We start from the raw sequence: 24,471 nt of genomic DNA, 5'->3' as shown, positions 1-24,471 counted from the left end.
CCATTGAAATCAATGGGAGGCTTTTTTCCAGCATGGAAAATTCCACACCAAATGGAGCTTTGTTTTGCAGCGTTTAAGTAAACGTACTTTGTACCACATAGTGTGACCCACAACCATCACATTTATTGTATTACTTGATGTACTATCAAGTATTTGTACCTCACTTCTCTATACATTTAAAATAAAAGGTATACCAATAACAAACTTTGACATCAATTGGGTCCATAAGGCATCATGTACATTTTACATATGCACTGGGAGTTGTTTTGGTGCATATGTCAAACCATGTTAAAGCAGTGTGTACATGACCTAAGGCTTGGTACATATCAGTATGCCATCCGTCCGTTTGAATTCAGTTTGAGACTAAAAACGGACTGATACACATACTGATTGTATACTGACACCTTTTTATGCTGATAGCAAACGCTGTCCACCACCTAGAGGACAGATAAGGGGATTAAAAGTAGAAAATTGTAAACAAGGTAGAGATAAGGACATTTATTATATGTACTTGTATGTATGTGCATCAGCCTGCTTTTAGTCTCAAACTGAATTCAAACAGATGGATGGCATACTGATGTGTGAATCAAGCATCAGTCAGATAATGCAATATTATATTCTTCATTAAAGGGAGTCTATCATGACCAAAAAAGTTGTTAAACCAGCCCCAGTGTAAAATGAGTGTATTGTGAGCATGTTCTGGGGTGGCTGAGCACCGCAGAAAGATTTTCCTCAAAATGATGTGGCCATTCAGCAAACAGATTATAGCACTGTGTTTACAGCTCTGAGCACTATAAGGGTAAGTTCACACAGGGTTTTTTGGACTGGAACCTGAAGCGGAGGCCGCCTCAGGTTCCAGTCCGAAATACGGGTAGCCGCGACTGGATGCTGATGCACATACATACAAGTACATATAATAAATGTCCTTATCTCTACTCTGTTTAAAATTTTTCTACTTTTAATCCCCTTATCTGTCCTCTAGGGGACGCACAGCGTTTGCTATCAGCTTAAAAAGGTGTCAGTATACAATCAGTATGTGTATCAGTCTGTTTTTAGTCTCAAACTGAATTCAAACGGATGGATGGCATACTGATGTGTGAACCAAGCATCAGACAGATAATGCAATATTATATTCTTCATTAAAGGGAGTCTATCATGACCGCCTCAGGTTCCAGTCCAAAATATGGGTAGCCGCGACTGGATGCCGGTGCAGTGCACCGGCATCCAGTCACGCACTCCGCTCCAGATTAGGCCCAAATGAATGGGCCTAGTTGGGAGGGTCTTCAGACAGATATCGCGGATACGGCCTCAAAATCCTGACCAAAAAACTCTGTGGGAACTTACCCTAAGGGTCCATTCACACGGAGGAAAATGGTGAGGAATTTGGTGTAGAATTTTCCACGCTGAAAATTGTTCCTCTAGCAGCACCCATTGAAGTCAATGGGAGGCTTTTTTTTTCAGCGTGGAAAATTCCACACCAAATTCCTCAACATTTTCCTCCATGTGAATGGACCCTAAAGTCCTGGGGTTGGTTTAACATGTTTGTTGTATACCCTTAAAGGGAGTTTCTCTGCACCAATGAGAGAAGTGTGGACAACATTGCATTGTATTGTGCTGCTCTTACCTTGATTGGTCGGAACATTTTGGGTTTCTTGAAGCGAAGCACAATTAACCCCATAATTGTTACTCCATAACAGAGGTAGTTAATAAAAGACACATAGTTTATCAAGGTGTATGTATCACCAACCAGCATGATGATAATTGTCGCTCCACACTAAGAAAAGAAGACATCAGCCATTATCAGTAATGTCCCATGGGAAAAACGCAAACTTGAAAATAATCCTTCACGTACAGTATCTCATACATTGTTAACAGTGTTTTCAATTTGTTCATTGCTTCAGTAGTAACTCAGCATAGCTACTACTCAGTGGCCAAGAGAACTCAGAGCTGTGCTGACGGGAATGTTCTCTGTGTTAGGCAGAGTTCACACTACGATTGGATTCTGTTATGAAGGTGGCCATTAAAAAAAAAACAAACCTAAAATCCGGGCACATATCATAACAGACGTTAACTGGCACTAACTGATGCTAACTGATGTTAATGTGTCCGTTTTTTAACTGATCCATTTAAAGGATCAGTTAAAAAACGGATACACTTCAGTATCAGTTGTCAACAGTTAGCATCTATTTTTTTTTAATACTGTCCGTTTTTGTTTTTTTTCTGCTGTTTATGCTTTCTGAGCATGCACAGAAAATAAATGGACACAAAATAACGGACAGTAACTCATGGCTATGAGTTACTGTCTGTTATGTCTGTTGCCAATAGACCTCAATGTTAAAAAAAAAATAAAAAAAAAAATAACGGACATTTGCTGTCCCTTTTTTCAAATGGACAGAAAAGTCCTGCATGTAGGATTTTTTTTTCCACTTCGGGCCTATTCACATGGAGTAAAATGGCGTGTAATTTGGAGTGTAATTTTTACACGTGTAAAAAATTTACACGTGTTTTTTTTACACGTGGCATTTCAGTAGCATTTACGGAGCGTTTTTTTTGGAGCGTTTACTGAAGCGTTTTTTGAAAAAAAAGACACTCCAAAATACACGTGTAAATTTTATACACCAAATTACACACCATTTTACTCCTGTGAATAGGCCCGAAAAAAACAGACATGGTTGTAAACAGACACTAAAGGACACAAACGGACACTAAAGGACTCAAGATAAAATCCCATTGAAATGAATGGAAATTGCAAACATACCAGGTAGTGTCCGTTGCTAAAACCTTATATGGACAATAGCCACACACACTGTGGAGCGGACACCAATGGTAGTGTGAACACCCCCTTAGTTTTGAGAGCTAGGCCCAGAAAACCCCTGTCAAATTTGTGTAGTTGCAAGGCCCAGATTTGCTAAAAAATGTACTAAAATGAAAGGGGTTGCCTGTGGAGTTTTATTTTACTTATGTCTTCTGGGTTACTTTCATTCTGGTCTTTGGGGTTCTGGGCTGGTGCCTACCCCAGGTCATGTGATCAGAACCAGTACCTGGCCCCCTGGATCACTCTGCTTCTTTCTTCCTCTCCTATTTTCACCAGGCCTCCCAACTGTCCTGGATTCTGCAGGACATTCCCGGATTCGGGGTCCTTTCCCGCAGTTCTGGTTGGTGGGAGGTATGTCCTGGTCCTGTTTCATGTCCAGGGAGGACATGAAATTGGGGGCAGAGATGGAGGGGGGACATAAAACTGGGGGCAGATATGGAGGGGGGAGATGAAACTAGGGGCAGAGATGGGAGAGGGGACATGAAACTGGGAGTAGATGAGGGGCGGCACTTAAACTGGGGGGGGGGGTTTATTGAGGGGGACATTAAACTGGGGACAACTGGAGGGGGACATTAGATCATGGGAGCAGCTGGAAGGGGACCTGTCTTCCTCTAGTTGCCCCCTTTTTAATGTCATCCTCCAGCTACACCTACGGTTTAATGTCTCCCTCTAGTTGCCCCCAGTTTAATGTCCCACTTCAGCTGCTATTAATTTATTGTCCCCCTCCAACTAACCCCACGGTTTAATGTGACCCTCCAGCTGCCCCAGTTTCATGTACCCTCTAGTTTCCCCCAGTTTAAACTAGGGCACCAGGGACTTAATACTGTGGGGCAGTTGGAAGGGAACATTATAATGTGGGGACATATAATGTATGGGTGAGTATAGGAGGATTATACTGTGTGGGTCACATAAAAAAATGAATGAGAATGGGTGGAATCAATGTAAAGTGGGCAGAGATACATTTTCTGTGGTGCACATAGGGCACTGCACATTTTGTCCCTCTTTCTGGTCTTCAGAAGTTATGTTTTCACAGGTAGTGATTTAGTGGACTGGCAGACTATAGTAAAGCCGTAGATAAGCCTCAATAGTGATATTGCTATGACCGGCCAGGAAGCCTTCAGAAGCCACCTGGCTGCCACAATTTTCAGAAAAGCGACAAATCACTTGCAATATTTTACAGTGGCAGTATATGCCAAAACCTAATGTGGACATACAAATATATATATATGTGTATGTATGTATGTATATGCATGTGTGTGTGTATATATATGTGTGTGTGTATATGTATGTATGTATATATCTGTGTGTATGTATATGCATGTGTGTATATGTATGTGTATGCTATGTAAGTTTGTGTATATGTATGTGTGTGCTCCATAAGAAATTGAGAGCTGACCATTTGCCCACAGAAACCAATCAGAGATCAGTTTATAGTTTCAAAATCGTAGCTGTGACATGACAGACATGATCTGATAGGTTGCTATGGGCAACTACTCTGCCTCCTGTTTTCAAGGGCCTCGGTACAGGAGGCCTATTCTCTGACAGGATTGATGCTGTGACTGAGGCAGACATGACAGGTGTTTCCAGTCAGCAGCACAGGTGGCGTGTTTCTCTCATTACCTCACCGAATTCTGTCAGTAGCTCTGGTCATGTTACAAACTTCTCTTCCCTGTTTCTGAGGAAAAACACAACAGGCTGTAGACCCTGGTGTGACATATTATTGAAGATAGCTGAAGTATTAATACCTATATGGACAGAGGGACTGATGAGGTAGGTGCTGAGAAAGCTTCTATATGTGTTGTGTAGTGTTTCTATGAGCAATGTGGATGTACCTATATTATGTGTGGCAGTGGTACTACTTGCTCCTGGGCTCTGCACCCTGTGGGGGCCCTGAAGATTCCTTCTGCCCCCTAAGATATAGCACTATTCTCAATAGCACAACGTAGGTAGGTAGGGGCCCCATTGTAGATTTTTCAAGGAACTTCAAGTTCCGTCTGTGATGTGGGATAATGGTGACTGACTTTATAAGCTGCCCTCTGGCTGTATTTATAAATGTAGGATCCCACCGTGAGCACAACTAGAGGGAAGAATAAACTGTTGTGTTTGTGCAGCCATATGTCCTGGTTTGTGCTGTATACTCCTTGCACTATTTCCCCTCCCCTCTTTTATTATACCTTACTCTTAGGGCTCGTTCACATGGGGCAAGAGGGGGAGGATTTTAACACAGAATCTGCCTCAAAATCCACCCCCTCACAATAGAGGTCTATGTTGACTGCTGGCTTCTTTTTTCCGATAGCGGTTTGTTCCCGCTAGCGGAAAAAAGAAGGCGGATTCCACAACTGATTCAGCTGCAGACGTCTGCCTTGCGACCGCACCCGCCCGACTAGGCCCATTTATTTTGGCCTAATCCGGAGAGGAAAACCGCGATGGAATGTGCATACGCGTAACCCCTGTGTGAACTAGCCCTTAGGATTCATTATGGCTTATTGCCAGTTTTTGATATATTATGGTGTTACGGTTGGGTGTTTTATAAGCTACGATATACTTTTAATTTTTTTATGGTAGAGTTGGATTACTGTTGGTACTGTATATTGCTTGTATACTACTTATTATGCGTTGATTCTTCACCGATTTTGGAGGGTTCCTGTTTCCATTTTTCATTATGTAGTTTGTGAAAATGTCTAGCATCAGAAATAATTTCTGCAAAAAATTTACAAAGTTCGCATCTAGAAAATAATCAATTCAGTTGTGTAGATCCAACTTACTATTTATCTATCTATCCATCTTTTTTTTTTTAAGACTATATTGATAGAATGTAGGGGGTGGGGTGATGGGCTTAATCAGCTACAGAGTCCGCGGCAAGGCTGAGCAGCGCACAATTTTTTCATGGTGGAATTCTATTATGTGTACAGTGCCTTAGTCTGGATTCTAGTAGCAGCTGCATGTGACCGCCGAAAACTTTACAATTATACAGATGTTTACCTCTAAAACTTTGCATCACTAGTTGCCACATGCAGGCAAGGTTTTGTCTGCATTTAAAACCATTTTAGCTGCAAGGGTTAAAAACCATAGTAAAAACCAAACTTTTGTTACTCTGCTTGGGTCTGCTGCAGATATCCCACAGTGCACCGTGATATGTCGATGTATCCTGAAAGGGATTTTCACATCTCATAAAATGATGGCAAATAGGATATGCATTCACTTAATGATACCACAGTGGAATGATCCCCACTGAAGAAAGAAGTAAACTGTTTAACTAAAAAGTCAATGGGGTCAGGACAGCTGCTGTGCAGGAAATTGTACAGCAAATTGTACAGAAAATTGTAGTGGTCGCTTCAGTCTCAGGAGGTTAGAGCAACAGTTATCAAATCCTGGTGATATACCATCAATTTTCTAGATGGGGAAAACCTCTAAAGATAAAGATTCACTGTGAATAACGCAAATTAGGATACTATGCAGTTTTCAAGTAAAAATAAATCTATGAAAAAGGTACTTACACAAACCAGCAGAGCGGGTACTGGGGTGCAATATTTAAAATGTATCATGGCCAGTAAACTTGGCAAGTGGCCTTCTCGGGCTCCAGAGAAGCATAGCCTATGGAAAGAACAAGAACTAAAATGCTTTTCTCTGTAGCACCCAATCAGTGTTTGAATCTCAGGACTTTTATTAACATGACAGAATAAAACATCACATGGCCTGGTTTGAGGACACATTGATTTCAGTGTGTCTATTCACATAAAATTTCTTTTAACGGCCATCAAAATGGTCATAGAATTGTGTGAATAGACCCATTGAAATACATGGGTTCAAAAACGGCCTTCACAAGTGAATATGTCCCTTCCGTGGATTTGAATGGGCCAAGATACCCTTTTTCCATGAACATTACCCCGCCATTTATATGATTTACCAGATATGCTAATGAGTCCCCCCGTACACCCTGGGAGTTCCGTGCACCCCTCCCCCCAGCGTCATACCTTCCTCACCAACACCTCTGTTGCCTGTGCTCTAAGTCTTTGTCCTCCTCCTCCCTGCGAGTAATTGCCTCCAGCGTCTGTATTCTCAGCGGTAGGGAATTGAAATCTTGGGCATGCGCAGTAAGCATTCCCCAGTGCCATTTTCACAGTTCTCCACAAGACAATGGCACTCACGCATGCTTACTGTGCATGCCCAAGATTTCAATCCTCTATCGCTGAGAATACAGACGTGGGAGGAGGAGGAGGACTTAGAGCGCAAGTGAGGAAGGTATGACGCTGGGGGGAGGAGGGGGGGTGCACGGAGGGACTCATTAGCATATCAGTTTTTTTCTAAATCGATTAGCAGCACCTGAATAGCCTTTTCAGGCATATGATTATCTAAAATGGCCAAAATCTAATGATAGAGCCCCTTTAAATGAATAGAAGCCACGAAAGCACCAGCCGCAAAATAGAACAGGAATAAGACTGGTCCTATATGATGTGACTTGGACTGTCTGCCCGCACACGGGACCATGAAAATCACAGTTGTGTGTACGGGCCCATAGAAAAGAATGGGTCAGTGTGCTATTCATGAAATACACGTATAGCACACTAAGGGGGCATTCACACTACCGTCGGTGTCCGACATGTAGTGTCCACTCCTAGTGTCCGCTCAAAATCTGTCACGGACACTAGGAGCGGACACTAGCTGTGTCCGTGACACCTGTCATTTATTTAAATGGGCATCGGGTGCGTTCTTTTGCACTCCGTGCCCGTCCTTTCCTGTCCGCAAGTGAAGATGTCCGACTTCTCAAGCGGACAGAGGAACCCTGCATGCAGGGTTTTAAGTTCAGGCCCCACATTGTGGAAAAGCTGAAGTTTTTGTTGTCAAAGCTGGCATGGCTTCAAATGGAATGGAAAATAAAAAGGAACCTTTTCTACTTCTCCTATGTGCTAAATTCACTCCTGGCATTGGCACAAAAAAAGCAGCAAAATCTGAAACAAAAACCACCACTGCAGAAAAAAAAAACGCAATGCCTTTTTTTTTTCAATGAGTATTTTTCATTCAGTTTTTGCTGAGTTTTTCTCTGCTCATTTTCTTCCTCTTTGGAAAGTTTGGGAAAAAATGCCACTGCAGTTCCAAACCTGGACTGTGTTCTAAATGGATATAAAATAAGGATGAACTTGTCAGGAACACACATCTCTGACAAAGGAATGGCAATACTCAGTTGTCAATTTACAAGAAGAATGACCTAAGCATGCCACAACATCCTAAGAAAAGATTCTGCAGCACTGTTCTTTTATAGATGATGCAATTGTTTACTAAAATAGACATGAGTTAAGCATCATCCCTCAGCACCTTCACTTATGCATAGTGGGGAAATTTATCAAGCCCTGCGATCCAGAATTCTGGTGTTAAAAACAAGCAAAATATAGGTTGTCACTTTTTCAGCTTATTTGTGCAAAAAATTTGGCAATCAAAAGTGGTGGGAAAATCAGCGACCTTAGCCTGTCTAGCTGACATTACCCGGTCTTTTAGATTCAACTTTTTAAAAAGTCACAAACATTTTTGCTATTTTATTCCAGTACAGAGGTGCCTTAGGCCTAGTTCACATGTGGAGAGTAGAGATGAGCGAGTAGTATTCGATCGAATATCGAATAACATTATAGTCTATGGGAAAAAACAGGAATGTTGTTCCGGTTTCCATGGAAACCAAAGTTCGACACATTGGATCCTCCAAGTTCCGGAAGTAGCAGGACGAGGAGCACGAGGAGGTTTTTGCATTGAATTCAATGGAATTTTCTCGCGTGGTATTCGACTGATACGAGTATTCGATCGACTAGTCGTACTCGATCGAATACTATTCGCTCATCTCTAGTGGAGAGGAATGGAGGATTTTGGTTCTGATTGTGACACGGGAAACCGCGTCAGAATAGGTCTAAAATGCACCTGCCACGACTGTCACGGCTTCCTGCTCTGGAGTTGGCCCAAATGAATGGGCCCAGTCTGGAGCGTGCTGCTGCGAGGCGGACGCCTGGGCTGAATCAGCCACGGAATCTGCCTGAAGAAAGGACAGCTTGCTTCTTTTTTCTGTGAGCGGCAACATGCTGCTCAAGGAAAAAAGTAAGCTACCGGTCTACATATATCTCTATTGTGATGCGGTGGATAATGACGTGGATTCAGTGGCAAAATCCACTCCCTCTTGCCCCGTGTGAACGAGCCCTTAGAAAGTGGAGAAGCATCTAAGCACAGATACATAGCTGTACCAAATTTATCAGCAGTTGTGCGACATTTGATAAACTTGGTTCAAATTATGCTAATACAGACTCCAGCAAAACTGACTTAAAAATTCTCCTTATGATATATCTCCCGAATGTTAAGATAGACAGACAGATAGATAGATATATCTATTATAGAAAGAGCACAATAATAAAGAAATGTGCCGTAAGATCCTTCTAGTGACAGCTGGAAGTAGCCAGAAATATTCCAAATACAGACCTACAACCACTATATTAGTCAACACACAATGTTTGATCCATTTAGCTTAAAAAATACAGAATGTTGTTTAATTAAAGAGGACCCATTATGGTAAATCTTTATAAAATAACAATTTTGAAGCGTCTTTCCTCATATGTCTGCATTAAAGCATTTCTCCATAATAATTTAAGCATAAAAAGATAACTTGGTTTCACTAGTTTGTGGTGGTCTCTCTCCTGTTTGACGCTGTGCAATCACTGCTGGTAGTGTCAGACTATGTAGGGACACACTATTTGAGAAGGAAAATGGTATCACCCAGTTGACAATTTATTTATAAATTTCTAGGAGGCGTAACCAAGAAATGACTATCGTAATTATATGGCATAATCATAGTCTCTAGTGTCCATTGGGTGGTCCTTGGCTGGAGCAGATAGATAGGGATCACCCACCTGACAGCTGACAGAGGAATGAAAAAAGGCCAACTTTCATAGAATCGGTGGTGCAGCACCTACTGAAGGCTGCAAAGACTTGGAATTGGTGGAGGTGGAGAACGGTCCTCTTTAATATGGTAGCATACAAAATATTGTAATACAGTTAAAATATTAAGATGGAAGTTCAAAATCTGTATTTCTCAGGTTCAGGTTAGAGCACTACAGAAAGTTTAGAGGAAATATTGCTTAACAATCATGGAGCAGATCAATATGCAACTTATGAGGTTCACAAAATAGGAATTTAGTGCAAATCATCATATTTCTAGTTACAGTCCCTGTAGATAAGTCACACGACATTTATAGATGAAGAAATATCTGGTGAGCTACTTCTTCTATGCTGTTTAAGAATAGATATTGTGCATGACAGGCAAATATTACACTTTGGATTATCATGTCTCATGCTAATGTTAGGCATAACTCGAGTGCATGGGTCAGCTGCAGATAGCAGAGTGCTTTACTTCATCTTTGGCACTCCCATTGACCCCCCCCCCCCCCCCCCCCCCCGATCAAGTAATAATTCTACAGGGCATTATTTTAGAAATGGTTGTTTCGTTGTCAGACACTCTTCTAAAAGATTAGCTAAACTACTATAAGGGTATATTTTTACAATGTACTTGTGGTACTTGTGCAGCATTTTTTGCCATGCAACCATGAAGCTTTATGAGAAAAACTGCACACAGATTTGTCACTGATTTTAAAAAAAAACAAAACATGTATTTATTTGTGGGCACAAATTTAATTAGTTTTTCACAGAATGCACAAGCATGATTTTGGGACACTGTTTTGTGTGTACAAGATTATTTTTTTGAAATTATTTGAGATACGTTCACAAAGCCTTTAACTTTTTTTTTTTTTTACTACAAAATGTCATTGTCACACAAAATACAACTTTTGTGTCACGACTTTGCCAGATAGCAATGATTTTGTCTCACACAATTTTTCTGAACACAGAATTTCTTGAAACAAACAGAACCAACTAGGGTGTCATTTGATCATAGGAACCAACCAACCAACTTGTGACACAGTATATTATTTTGTGAATTTTATTTTGTAAAACACTATTTTATTTTTGAGACATATGATGTATTTTGTAAAGCAAGTAATGTAAAACACATTACACCAAAAAAATAAAATTGTGTATTACAAAATAAAATTCTTTGCAACAAAACATTGTGCCACAAATTAACCTTCTGTGATAGAAAATAATTATTTTTTTGACCCAAAAATTGATTCTGTAAATAGAATAGAAAATGTACACAACTGTTTGTGTTGATGTAATATATTTTGTGATTATGACATATTTTTGCGGTATGTAGAGTTTACAAACTACATTTTCTGCCACAAAATGCATTGTGAAGAAACTGAGCCCTATGGCTTGGTTGGGTCAGAACTAGAAGTCTTAACACAGGCACAATATTCTTTTGTATTATGCCCACTTCTGGTCCAGGCTAATTTCCCTAGTTCAGGACTGGACAAACTTTAGGTTTGTTTATGTTTTTTGTACATGAGGTTCTGAGGGCTGAAGTCCAACAGATGTATGACCTTACAATTGTAGAAAGTGGATAACCCCTAGAAGAGTGGACCTCCTGGACGTATGAAGTATGAGTGGGCCAGAACTAGTTAAAAAAAAAAAAAAAAGAAAAAAAAAAGCTGAATTAAGTCTAATCCACTAAAAAAGGCCGCACAGCCATGTACTGTCTGTCATTTCCACAGCCCCATTGACTTGCAAAGGTCAAAAAACAGCCATAGGACACAGTGGTGTAACTAAAGTCTTGTGGGCCTGCGTGCAAACTTTTGTCCGGGCCCTCTTCATAGAGAGAATTCTTGATGGCGGTTACAGGTGCTGAAGCAATATCTCAGACACTTGAAAGGGATACAGCTTTAGTACCCACAACTGAAGTTATCAAGAATATGGTGAGAGAGCAGGGCAGCACCTGGCATGTAAACGATACTGGGACAGATTACATGCTCCACAGTGAACCCCACACAGTATTATATGCTGACCAGTGGCCCCCAAACAGTATTATGTGCTAACCAGTGGCCCCCACACAGTATTGTGTGCTAACCAGTGGTCTCCACACAGTATTATTTGCTCACCAGTGGCCCCCACACAGTATTATGTGCTTAGAGCCCCCCCAAGTCTGAACCCCCCCCCATTCCCCCATCTTGCTCACACACAGCCTACACCCCCATATACCCCTCTTGTCCACACACAGCCTGCACATTCACGTCACTCTCTTGCTCACACACAGCCTGTACCCCCCATTCCCTCCTCTTGCTCACACACAGCCTACACCCTCATTCCTCTCTTGCTCACATGCAGCCTGCACCCCCTTGTCACCCTCTTGCTCACACATGTTCCCTTCTCTCCACCTTCCATTAGACTCTTTTCCCAGCACTTCCACACTGTCCTGTACAGTCCAGAATAGCTCCGCCCACACGAGAATCTGATCATATCCTAGTGGGCTAAAGGACCTTTGAGGTCATTACATCATTAAAGGTCCTTTAGCCCACTAGGATTTAACCTCTACTGCAGGAAGATCATCGGTGAGGATGCTCAGCCCATGACAGGTGAGCATAAGTTGTTTTTTCTTTTTGTTTTTTTACACACATCCCCTGGGCTGGCATTTAATAAAAAGGGGCCCAGTCAGTCCCCTTTCCATTAACAATATGTTTAATGGTTAGGGAACAAGGCTTTCCCCAGCCCTTATGGTCGGGGCCTCGGCCATTTCAAGGTGCCCGCGGGCCCCATATCCCTCTGGGCCCAGTTGCGGTCGCACTCCCTGTGACCATGATCGTTATGCCTCTGATTGGACATGCTTCTGTTGCACTTTTATGAAAATGAGGTCCAATGCAAAAAAAAACAAAGAAGCAAAAAAAAAAAAAAAAAAATAAGAGTCTGAATAACCTTGGGCTCTGTTCACATCATGTTGTGAGCCTACTTCTGAAGTATACACTGGGAGCATCTTTTGGCGAACTGAGACCTGTGACACATAAATATAAATATATATTGTCTGGTAGACATTCTAAAGTATATCTATGTATTTGTGAATGAAACCCCATATGCCAAATGTGGTGTGAACAAATCCTTATTTTCAGATCAGAATGAAATAAATTGTGGGTCTTTAACATTTTTCAATCTTTCATGAACTCTAATATTAAGCTGGATATATAGATGGGGCAAATTTAGAAATTCTGTCTAGCTACACTTAAATTGGTTGCAGCTGAATAATCTGGTGCATTTTTAGACTGTGTAGCCTAATTTAGATCACCTATTTGTTAGCTTAGTTTTTGACAAAAAAATACACCAAAATTCTAATGACCACTGTTGCATGTTAAGTCATGCCCCTTTTTTGCCAAGCTACATAGCCTTTCAACTAAATCAAGTTTTATGACAAAAGTATTACTGACTATGAAGCCATTAACCACGCAACTAATGTTAATATTAGTAATACGCAACTGGACTGAGCATAGTCTGGTCTTTGAGATCACAAAAAAATAGCTGTTAGGCATATTGGAGATTTACTACTGATTGTAGAAGATGTTAGATGCTAACTCTACAATGGTCAACCGTACAGCATCCAACCTTGATGAGGTAAAGAGGTATCCGTTAATTCCTCCGAATGTAGACAGCGCTACTGAGACTGGCATGATCCAGGAAAAATATCCCAATAACTTTTCACCAAAAGTCTAAAGTAACAGAAGGGGGGGAAAAAGGCTGAAAATATATATAGAGTAACATTGTGCAGGCTGGCCAAAGATGGTTGAGGAAGAGTCTACTTACAACTGCCACCGCATTTGATGATATCAGTTCTTCTGGTGTCATAGCTGTGAAATAGGCTATGTTGGTAAATGTGTACACAAATGTTACCAATGGGATGGAGATGAATATAGCACGAGGTAGATTCCTAAAACATAAAATAACTTTCAATATTTTTCCCCATTACAGAGATTTTTCATAACAAAAAAGGTTTTCTTAAAGAGAGAGAATGTGATAAAATTAATATTAGAAGTCCCAGATTCTCAGCTAGTCGTTGTGCAACACATTTATAAATGCCTCTCCTTTCTGATTGTTTCAGTTTTAAAATTACATCTTCATGTTGTACAGCACTTCAGAAGATTTGGCGATTTTATATTTCTCAAAATGCCCTCCATGACAGCACCACAGGAGGTTGTATCTCCACCTCCTATTGAGAACAGGAAAAAGCACACAAGAAGTTAATTAACCTGTCCCCACCTCTCTTCGTTGTTTTTATCGTGTCCCTCTTAGGTGCATGTTAAATTTACCTGGCAAAGTGGGGTCCAGTGGGTTCTTCCTGCGATTCTGTGCCACAGAGTCTCGGAGGTTTGCCTCTTCCTGCGCCAGTGGTAAAGTGGAGATAAGTTCTGCAGGCCTCTGTTCTTTATGGGTGGCTCCCTGCCTTCCTCGCTGGAAGATGCTTCCATGCTGGGACGCACGCTGCTGTAACTTCTGGTCGTCTGGAGACATACTCCTGGTTGTGAGAGGTGCCAAAGGGAGGGAAATTTGAAGTCTACAGCATTCTCACTCCCTTCCTGGATGACACAGATGGACCAGGAACATTCCTATTGGCGGAATGAGGTACGTAGTCATCATGAAAAGTTTGTAAGACCAGAGGCATTTCTCCTCAAGGTAGGGTCACCCATGTGTGTCTGTGATAATGCCTGGGGAGATGAGTCCTCTAGAGTGGCATATGAGCCTGGCATACTCACAGCCCCAGTAAGTAATCTGGTAATGTGTAGTTACATGGCATAGATTAAGGGTTCTCATTCCCTTTTATTATCATATATTTATTTTAGGAAACTAAGCTAAAAATGGTGCACTTAAAAGTGCCCCATTTGTGGCAAGAACCTAATCTATTAAAAAAAAATAAAAATCACTTCAGTCAATCTTGTACTAAAAAAATAAAGAGGAACAACCATCCTTAATAGAAGAAATTAAGGGGCTAGTAAGAGATTCAGTTCTCCTTAGCTTCTTTTTCCAAAACTTTTTCCTCTACTGAACCACAACCTATAACCAAAAAGAGTTATATAATAAATATAATAACAGAACCAGATTCGGATGACAGTGTTATTTATGTCCCATCTGTGTCTGAGGAATTCCTTGAAGAAGGAAAGCTGCGCGGAGCCCCTTCAGATATGGAGGACAGAAGATATGACTCCTAATTTACTCCATAACTTATCTTAGCCTTTTAAGATTCCTCCCAACTTAATGATCCACTGGACAGGAAAGCTGATGGTCTTCTTAAGAAAAACCCTATTACAAGAGTTGGAATCCTTGCATATACAAACTGATGTTAATTATGGCTTAAAATGAGGGCAGGAGACCCGATATCTAAGCGTTTGTGTTTCCTCTTTTCCCCAAAATCATCAGGGAAAACAAAAAGTTATTCTAACTGCACCAGTATAGCCCAAAAGAGCTTGGCTTGGACTTTTAAACAATCTCAAAACAGCAGAACTGAAGGTACTTCCAATAGTACCAAACCTTCTACATCAGGAGCCTGTGGTCCATCCAAATCCTTAAAAACTCCAGTTAGCTGTCTGGCTTCTGAGGTTTCCATTCTAAAATCAAGAGGACTATCAGAATCCGTTATTAAAACGTTCCAGGCAGGAAGGAAAAAAGTTACTCACACTATCTATAACAAAGTACGGAAGATATTTCTTTCCTCGTGTGATGATAATATCCCTGACATTAACTATCCAAACATTGTAAGAATGTTACATTTTTTTTTTTTTTTTAGTTAGCAGGTCTTGATAAGGGCCTCAAAGCAAGTACACTTAGGGTACTGGTGTCAGCCCATTTTGATCATGATTTAGAGAACTACCGTTGGCTTAAAAGATGAATATTTTTTTTCCAGGGCTTGCAGGCTTCAGCCAAGAAAGAAAATTTTACTTCCACAATGGGATCTTAATGTTGTCCTTAAAGGCTTCACCCCTTTGAACCAATGGCAAACATCAGGGATCTTTCCTGGAAAGCAGCTTTCCTGATCGCCATAACTTCAGCCCCAGTTAATGAAATTCAGGCTCTATCCACTCAGCAGTCTTTCCTAAAAATTTTAGAAGACTAAGTAGTATTCTGCCCTGGTCCTGCATTTTTTATTTTTATTTTTAAAGTTGTTTCAGACTTTCACATGTCCCAAGAAATCATACTTCCTTTTTGTCAACATCCATCTAATAGGAAGCACGAATCTTTCATACTTTGGTTGTAGGAAGTCTATTTTGTCTTGTCTTGAAGCTACATCTGACTGCAAAAAAGATCTTTTCATTCAGTTTTGTGGCCCAAACAAAGGCAAAAAATTTTTTGAAAGAAAAATCACTTTCCAATTCTATAAAAATGCTATCTGTAAGGCCTACCTATGTCAGGGCTTATCTCCTAAACTTCTTAGGGCCCATTCTACTAGAACCATGTCTAGGCCTCACTAGATCAAGTTTGTAGAGCTTCTGCATGGTCTTTGATCCTTTCAGGCAATAGTTTTTCCTACAAAATAGTTATCTAGCATTCCTCCTGTGGTGCTGTTATAAAAGGGGCCATTTTGTGAAAATATAATTAGTACTTATTGGTAATTTGGTTTCTAGGGTAGCTCTCTTTGATAGCTCCCAGATTTACCCGCCTTTTTAATTTAGACTATTTTGGTTTAGGTTATACATGTCCCTAATAGAGATGAGCGAATAGTATTCGAAACTGTAGTTTCGAATACCTTGCTCCACAGGAATGAATGGAAGCGGCCGTTGCTTAACCCCTTGGTGTTTGACCGCTTCCATTCATTCCTATGGGAGTGAGGTATTCGAAACTAGAGTTTCGAATACTATTCGCTCATCTCTAGTCCCTAATAGAGTGTTCAGATCCAACCTCTTGTGGTGCTGCTGTGGAGGGCTACCCTAGAAACCAAATTACTGGTAAGGACTAATTCTATTTTCTGCGATGCAGGCACAGAAATGGAAGCATATAATGCATGTGCTATACAATGCAAATTTACAAGTCCTACTATTCAGTGAAGTACTATGCATACCTGATATTCTGAAAAGCATAGAAACAAATGTGCCCAACTGTCAAACAACTGACTGACAAGGTGCCCACGCAAGATTCTGATTTTTGGCATGCAAATGTAGAAACTTTTTGATAAATTACATTTTAGAATTTTTTGAATGAGATATGATGAACCCTTTTTAACATAACCAAAACACCCCTTTAGCAGGTAAATGAGTACTGGTTAAAGTGTGTTATTTTATCACATTCTCTCCATTTATGCAATTTTTTTATTTTTATTTTGGAAAACCACCTTAACATTGAAATTGTACACTTTTATGCTGCATGACCAATTTATAGGTTTAGAAACAGAATTGCAGATAAAACATTGACACCAAAGAGACCTGTACAAAATTTTGGGTCAGGAGAAATAACCCAGAATAATAGAGTGCATACTCTCATTGCAAGTAGACTCACCAGTTCACTTTGAAATCTTCACTGCTCACCGTTCACTCTGCAGTCAAAATGACATGCCAACTGTTTTCTGTTTCAGTATGATTCCAGGGATACCACATTTATATGGTTTTATTTACAACTGTATTGCAGTCTATGGGAGATTCGATAAATAGGTATTGAGGCTGGTCTGGTCCTGATCACAAACAAACCAGTACCTAGTTCACAGCAGTGATTTCTGTTATTCTAGGTGAGTTAACCTATTCTATGTTTAGTTAGAGCCTAGCGGGCTGGTATTTATTTTTGTATTGTTTCCTTTTGATGCTGCACTACCTTTTTGAGTGAAAATAAACTCTGCCTTTGTTTTGGACTAAAGAAACTGGACTTGTGTGTCTATGCCACCCCACATAGCAACCCCTGACTCTGACAATATATGTGTGTGTGTGTGTGTGTGTATACATATATATATATATATATATATATATATATATATATATATATATATATATATATATATATATATATATATATGTGTGTGTGTATATATATATTTTTTTTCCCACAATGACATTTACCATATGGGAAAAGTATTTTTAGCAGTTTGTAGACCGGGCCGGGATACCTAATGGTGTGCGTTTCACAGTAATATTTTGCTTTTATATGTATTCTAGGGAAAGGGGGGTGATTTGAACTTTTAGTTGTGTGTGTTTTATATTTTTGTTAGCCCCCTACTTCCCCCAGCGGGCTTGAACCTGCAATCATTTGATTGCAAGTGCCCACAACTGTACTGCAATCTTATGGGAAATTCACTACATAGCTATTGATGCTGATCATAGGAAGCAGAATTTGTCTAGACTTTGACTACTAGAGCATCCAGGAGGAAGAGAGGTCTGTAAGTATATTGGGCATGAATGAAAAACTGCTAGGAGGTGCATATTGACAGATGCTGGGAGGGGCTGCCTGGAAATGATCTGACACTCCCAGAACCTAGAAACCAGTAAGTATTGCATGAGCCTGAAAATATGCACATTAAAGGTACTCTGTTATGTTTATTCATGCATATCACAATATTTCCTGTCTTTTGTCCCATTTTCCTAGTCCCAAAATTTATAACTTGCTGCTTTTAAGAAAAAAAACATATTTTACTGGAAAAGCCCTGTTAGTCACTGACCACAAAGTGTATGAGTTGGTGTAGCTGAGAGCTTCCACAATTAGCAGTAAATTTAGGACAGAAGCCCAAGAGATAAAAATAAATAAATAAATGGGAAAAAAATAGAGCATAAAAGCTTCACATAACTGATATTGCACTGATATTTAGCTAAACAGCAATGGATAAGCAGTAATGGTAAACTAACCTTCTGGGATCAACCAGTTCTTCTGTGACATAGTTCAGAAAGTTCCAACCACTGAATGCAAAAGACCCTTGTAAGAATGCCAGTGCCAGCTGTCCAACAGATGGGGTCATCCAAAAATTAAATGCATTACTGGGTTTTAGTTCTTCGTAGTTTCCTGGAAACAATAAATATAAATTATGTATATGATCTCTTGTAATGAGGTATGTTGTTTTTTATCCTGACCAATGTTTTTTTTTTATCCTTGTATCATAATCACATTGTAAGATCCTTAAAAATCCTTGGGTTTATGTTTTACACTGTATATAATGTTTTTTTTTTTCTTAAAGCTTTTACAATTTATTAGGGCCCATGCAGAGGCCAGTTTAACAGACATTCATAGTGCAGAGACTTAAAGGGGTTGTTCAGTTTCATGCCAATATTAAGAGATAAATGTCATTGTTTGTATAATGAAAAGTTCTATAATTTCCCATATACTTTAAGTATCAGTTCCTGCACAAATTTCTAGATCTTTCCTTGCTGAGATTGATTCTGTTTACTCCCAGTGGATAAAAATCAATACTTGGTCATGTGATGCACAGTCCATGGTCATGTGATGCACACACAGTTGCACAGATTGTTATAGTCACAGATTAGCAATCGGACATCTTCCTAATAATGAGCTGTGCATCTATTTGTCCATCACATGACCATGGATAGATCTTTATTCTCTAGAAGTAAGCAGAATGGAAGACTGCAAAGCAGAGATTTAGAAAATAGTGAGGAATTAATGCAGAAAGTATATTGAGAAAATTGTAGAACTTTTCATTATACAAATAACAGTTCTCTCAATATTTGTCTGAAACTTAGGGGTTTAAGGGCTAGGTTTGGACTGCGCATAGAAACTGAAGTAAATGCAACCGTAGACGTTTGATTGAGGGTCCACATGAAAAAAAAAGGCATTTTCTATTCTGGATTGTTTTCTCAAATCATAGCAAGCCAGTGAGCGGCTTGCAATAATCTGATCATATTCAGACCTGCACCCTTTTCAATTTCATCTTCTATGATACCTGGAGGTACCACAGAGGATAAAAAAAATTTAGTTGCCTGAATATGGCCTCTTTCATGGCAGGCCTGGAGACTTTTGTGAGGCCTCCAGCTGCTATGCTACCTATCAGCATCCTGAGACTGTAGTTCTAGAATGCCAATGAAGAAGCAGAAGGAATCCCATTCCATTGTAAACTTACATGCGATGGCCAGCGCTGACAGCAGCAACTAGATGGCTGAGATCAGCTGTTATGGGGGAGCCTGCTGGCCAATCATCAACTTGTTCCTGTGGTAATTGTGCAGACACAACTTCTGACACTGTGTGTTTGTGGTGTTGTAAATGTATATCCAGGTGCATAGAGTACTTGGCACCTGGATGTACAGCTACGTTAGGATGTGGGTAGGGGTTAATTCTAAACCTATTGCAGGGAGACACTAGATTGATTTTTACTGAGTCTGTTTACATGTTGTCTGTGATACTGCAACCCAGCCCTTTTCATCTCAGTGGAACTGAGCTAGAATGCTGGATGCAACCCAAGGACAGGTGTGGGCTGTTTTTTTTTTTTTTTTTAAAGAAAAGCATCATGTTTTCCCAACCCATTAGTTGAAATTGCACAGTTTTTATGAGCAGTTTTTGAACCAAACTTAGAAGTGAATTTAAAAGGTGTGGGGCCAAGGCTCATTTAGATCAGTATACTGTATATGTAGCAATTACCTGGTGTTCATCTAGTTACATTATTGTTTCAAGTCCTTGAAGAAATTGAGTTTTACCACTATGTATTGGTATAGAATGTCCTGGAAAAAGCAACATTTCTGGAATGCTTCAAAGGGCATGATCAAGTATTCATAGTGACCACCAGTTACCTGGTGTTAAGCATACTCCTTTTAGAGATCCGGATTGATAAAAAAAATAGTTGAGAAATGTGTGGTAGTGGATATCTGTCTTTAATTGAAATCTAATCAAAAGAGCCATCTTGCTCCTTAACAAATTAGAAACCTGCTCTATCAGGTAAGGGCTCGTTCACATCTGCATTGCCCTCTCCGTACTTGAGGTTTCCGTTTCCTGCCTAAAACAGAGGCAGGAGACGGAAACCTGCAGGAGACTTTCTCACCCATTCATTTGAATGGGTGAGAAAGCTGTCCGGCCGTGAGCGGCGGTGAGCGTTTTGCGCTCTCCGCCGCGAAACCGGGTTTTATAATCCGGACACAGAGTCGGACATGCAGTACTCTGTGTCCAGATAAAAAAATCCGGTTTCGCGGCGGAGAGCCTAAAACGCTCACCACCGCTCACGGCAGGACCCGGTCTATGGTTTCCGTCTTCTGGCATGCAGAAGACGGAAACCATAGAACGGAGACCCTGAACGCAGGTGTGAACCTAGCGTCAGGTGGATTTCCAGATTACATCCCTTTCTAGGTTTATAATTGGACATTGCTTCTAGCTTAGGCACTGATAAGGGATATCTTATACCTTATTGAGGCTCACTGCATGGAATGAACAGACCTGTCATCTCACCCATCTTTCCCAGGAGTCTCCTAGTTTTCAGACTGCCTGACTCGATCAAATGTTCATTTTCACCTGCACTGTGAGGTCAACTCAGTGCAGTAAATGCTAATCAGGAGGTTGCTGTGGATTCCTTTTAGCATTAGGCTTGATACAGCTTTTGAACCCAAGATCATATCTAATAAGGTATCCAAGACCCCAGGGTAGGATACAAACATAAAAAACACTATTACTTACCTCGCCTTGGCTCTGGTGCACTGCCTGTTACTTTCAGCCATCTTCAATGTGGGATGAGACGTCACGTGAGTCAGGCCCACGTTGCATTACATAATGATGCCGGCCTGGCCCACTTGATGTCTGGGACGTCCCCAAATGGGTCTGAAAGCTGCTTGTGCGCAGGAGAGATAAGTAACAGTGTGTTGTTTGTTGTTTGGTTTTTTTTTTTAAATGCTTCCTCACCTACCCTAGACCGCCGGTTATTATACTCTGGGGTTTGACAAGACCCCGGAGTATAATGATAGCAGTATTTTTTGGGGTTCACAGGCCTGTGGCCTCACTTACTGGTCCCTGCCCCTACTCACAGTCGTTAGCAGGAGTGAAGATCAGTAAGTAAATAGGGATTGATTCCTGATGCGTTTACTCCAGCCAGTAACTGCTTATTTATTGTTAAAAAATGTTAAAAAAACAAGCAAAAAAACACCCATCAAGGGCCCTGTGGCAGCCGCTACCGCTGCTATCCTGGTATTTACGCCACTGTGTCCATTATTTGCAACCTGTGTCTGTCGTGATGGATGTTGAATTGCCGTGTGGTTCTGTTTATGACGGAAACCAGGGTATAGATGTGACTAGAGGCAAAATGCTGGAGCATTTATTAAAATGTCAATAATGCAAGCTTGTGCACCTAACAATGCAGCACGAACAGTATACTACAGAATAAAGGGAGTTAAAGAGGACCTTTCATCACCTGGGGCACCGCTAGAAAACAGACGGTGCACTGAATTCAGTGCACTGTAGGCTTTCATGATCTGTACCCCAAGTGAAGAGCTATTGGTGCTGGTACCATAGCTCTTCACCGTCAGAAGGGCGTTCCTAACAGTCAGTCAGGAACACCCTTCCTCACAGCAGCGCCTATAGCACTGTACCGTCTGCTTTCTAGTGGTGTATAAAACCGCATGTGCCCCAACTGATGAAAGGTCCTCTTTAAGCAGTAGACCAAAACAACAGAATGTGAGACTAGAATGGATACAGACCCAGTGTTACTGAGTCACTGTGGGTTCACAATACTGGCCTCTAGGCACTTGGTGTGTGACTTTGTAAGGCAATTTATTCTTGTGTAGAAGTTAGAGGGTGTATTTATCAAAACTGCCCAAAAGATAAATTATTAGTCACAGCAATTTCATTCATTTTACCACATCAGTTTAAAGAGGTTGTGGGAGAATAAAAGAAAAAAAAAACTAAAATAATACTTGAGGATAAGCATTTTCCTAAATACCTTTGTTTATTTCAGATCATTTTGTTTCATACCTGAAATGGCTGCTGTCCTACAGATCCAGCAGGATGGCTTGTGTCGGGTCATAGATATGAGTGAACCACTTCTTCACAAACCAAGTTTAGTTTTTAACGAAAACCAAACAAATGGAGATTTGTCAAGAACAAATTAAAATAGCCACCGCCACGTTTTCAGCAAGAAATACAGAAGAGGCGTGTGTGTCAGCTTGAGACTGCTTCATTCATTAGAGCATTCATGCTCTAATACAAAATAACAGATAGGATAGTTAACCCTTTCATTGCCAATATTTTGTCTCGATAGAGAATAATAATTTCACTTTCGGCTTAAGCTTTTGGAATATTTGGGTCAAATCCAGATTGTGTTGGGCACTATATGGTACTTGTGGATAAAGCATTTTACATCTTTTGGAATTTTCTGGAGTGGCGCTTTTTTCCCTCTCTATACTGTTGGTGCCTTTATAAGATGTCATTAATAGAAAGTACCCAACAGCAGATCAACTAACTTTAAGCCAGCCCTTAAGAGATATAACTATGAATGACAACAATATGAAATGTACCTTTAAATATCTGCATAAACCCAACAACTATAATAAGGCCTAGCGCAAGGAGCTTTCCAGCTGTGAATATGTCTTGGATCCGTGTGGCCCACCGGACGCTTGAGCTGTTCACCCATGTGAGGAGTACTGCAATGTAAAAAAACACCGGTCAGGTAACATTCAATAATAGACTATAATGGGGTCCGTGCACTTTAACTGCACAGCGCTTCTCCTAAACACTCTCCTCCTGCTACTCGTGGACTTGGTGACTCTCCTTTAGTTGAATAGTGGTTTCCCCTGAAACAAGTATTTTTTCCCATAGACTATAATGGAATTCGATATTCCATCGAGTAGTCGAATATTGAGGCTCCACTCGAAACGAATATCGAATCTCAAATATTTCACTATTCGCTCATCTCTACCACTCCACTTACCATTAATATGCTTTGATACAGCACTGTAAACAGCCAGCTTCAAACGGACTACAATGGGTCCGTGTGCTTGCCGAGCGCTGCCCGCACCAATCATGCAGACAGGAAAGTAGATTGTGAACTACTTTCCTGTCTGCATGATCCCTGCGGAGATCTGGTGGCAAGCACACAGTCCCCATTATAGACTATGCACAGTGCTTGCAATTCCGTTTGGTATTCCGTTTGGGTGGGGGGGGGGACCCCCATGTGGACTCCCCCAGACGGAATACCAACGCAGATGAGAATGAGGGGTAAGGGACCTTTTAAAATGTTTAGGAAGTCTTTGCAACTGTTTTGGGTTAATTATTCTATTTGGGTTAATTGTCAAAACTCGCGGCAGGCGTGTTTTGACAAGAGAGAGACGCGGCTCACCGCGTCTCTCTCCGTGTCAAAACCCGCGCGGGCAGTTCACGTGTGAACTGACCCTAATTCTCTGCAACCAGTGGAATTATTTGCAGCATTCACTATATCTGAGTGAGAAAAATATGGCCTTTAAAGTGAGTCTATCACTGTCCCCAGCTATTTTAAACCACTTACCTAGTGCTGTAGATTGTTAGCAGAATAAAATGATACGTTTATGTTTCAGAGCCCCAGGGATGTGTAGAAAAAGCACTTTAGTCAAATGAGGATCTTGGAGCACAAGGGGAGTTTTCTTATAGTACTAAGCACTGCTGCATCATCACTAAGCACGCCCATCCTGCATTCAGCTTACTGTGAGCTGAACCTCAAACTGCCCAGGGGAGGAGCTGAATGCAGGATGGCCGTGTTTAGTGATGATACAGCAGTGCTCAGTAATATAAGAAAACTCCCCCTGTGCTCTAAGATCCTCATTTGAAGAAATCATAATGGTGCTTTTTTCCATGCATCTCTGGGGTACAAAGTGAAAATTAAAATTTTTAAA

General features: G+C 40.7%; 1 protein-coding gene across 1 annotated transcript in view; it reads right to left on the bottom strand.

Annotated features, from left to right (window-relative positions):
- Positions 1-24,471, bottom strand: part of SLC7A10 (solute carrier family 7 member 10) — a 71,405-nt gene that overhangs the window by 5,795 nt on the left and 41,139 nt on the right. Inside the window, exons 4-9 of the mRNA XM_075282036.1 lie at positions 23,122-23,247; positions 18,532-18,685; positions 13,523-13,646; positions 13,325-13,428; positions 6,313-6,409; positions 1,625-1,774 (exon numbers count right to left, since the gene is read on the bottom strand). Coding sequence (XP_075138137.1) covers positions 1,625-1,774; positions 6,313-6,409; positions 13,325-13,428; positions 13,523-13,646; positions 18,532-18,685; positions 23,122-23,247 — 755 coding nt within the window. The remainder of the gene's footprint in view (positions 1-1,624; positions 1,775-6,312; positions 6,410-13,324; positions 13,429-13,522; positions 13,647-18,531; positions 18,686-23,121; positions 23,248-24,471) is intronic.

Source organism: Leptodactylus fuscus, chromosome 7 (genome assembly GCF_031893055.1).
Source record: "Leptodactylus fuscus isolate aLepFus1 chromosome 7, aLepFus1.hap2, whole genome shotgun sequence".
Classification (NCBI taxonomy): domain Eukaryota; kingdom Metazoa; phylum Chordata; class Amphibia; order Anura; family Leptodactylidae; genus Leptodactylus; species Leptodactylus fuscus.
This window is presented reverse-complemented; position numbering and strand designations above follow the sequence as displayed.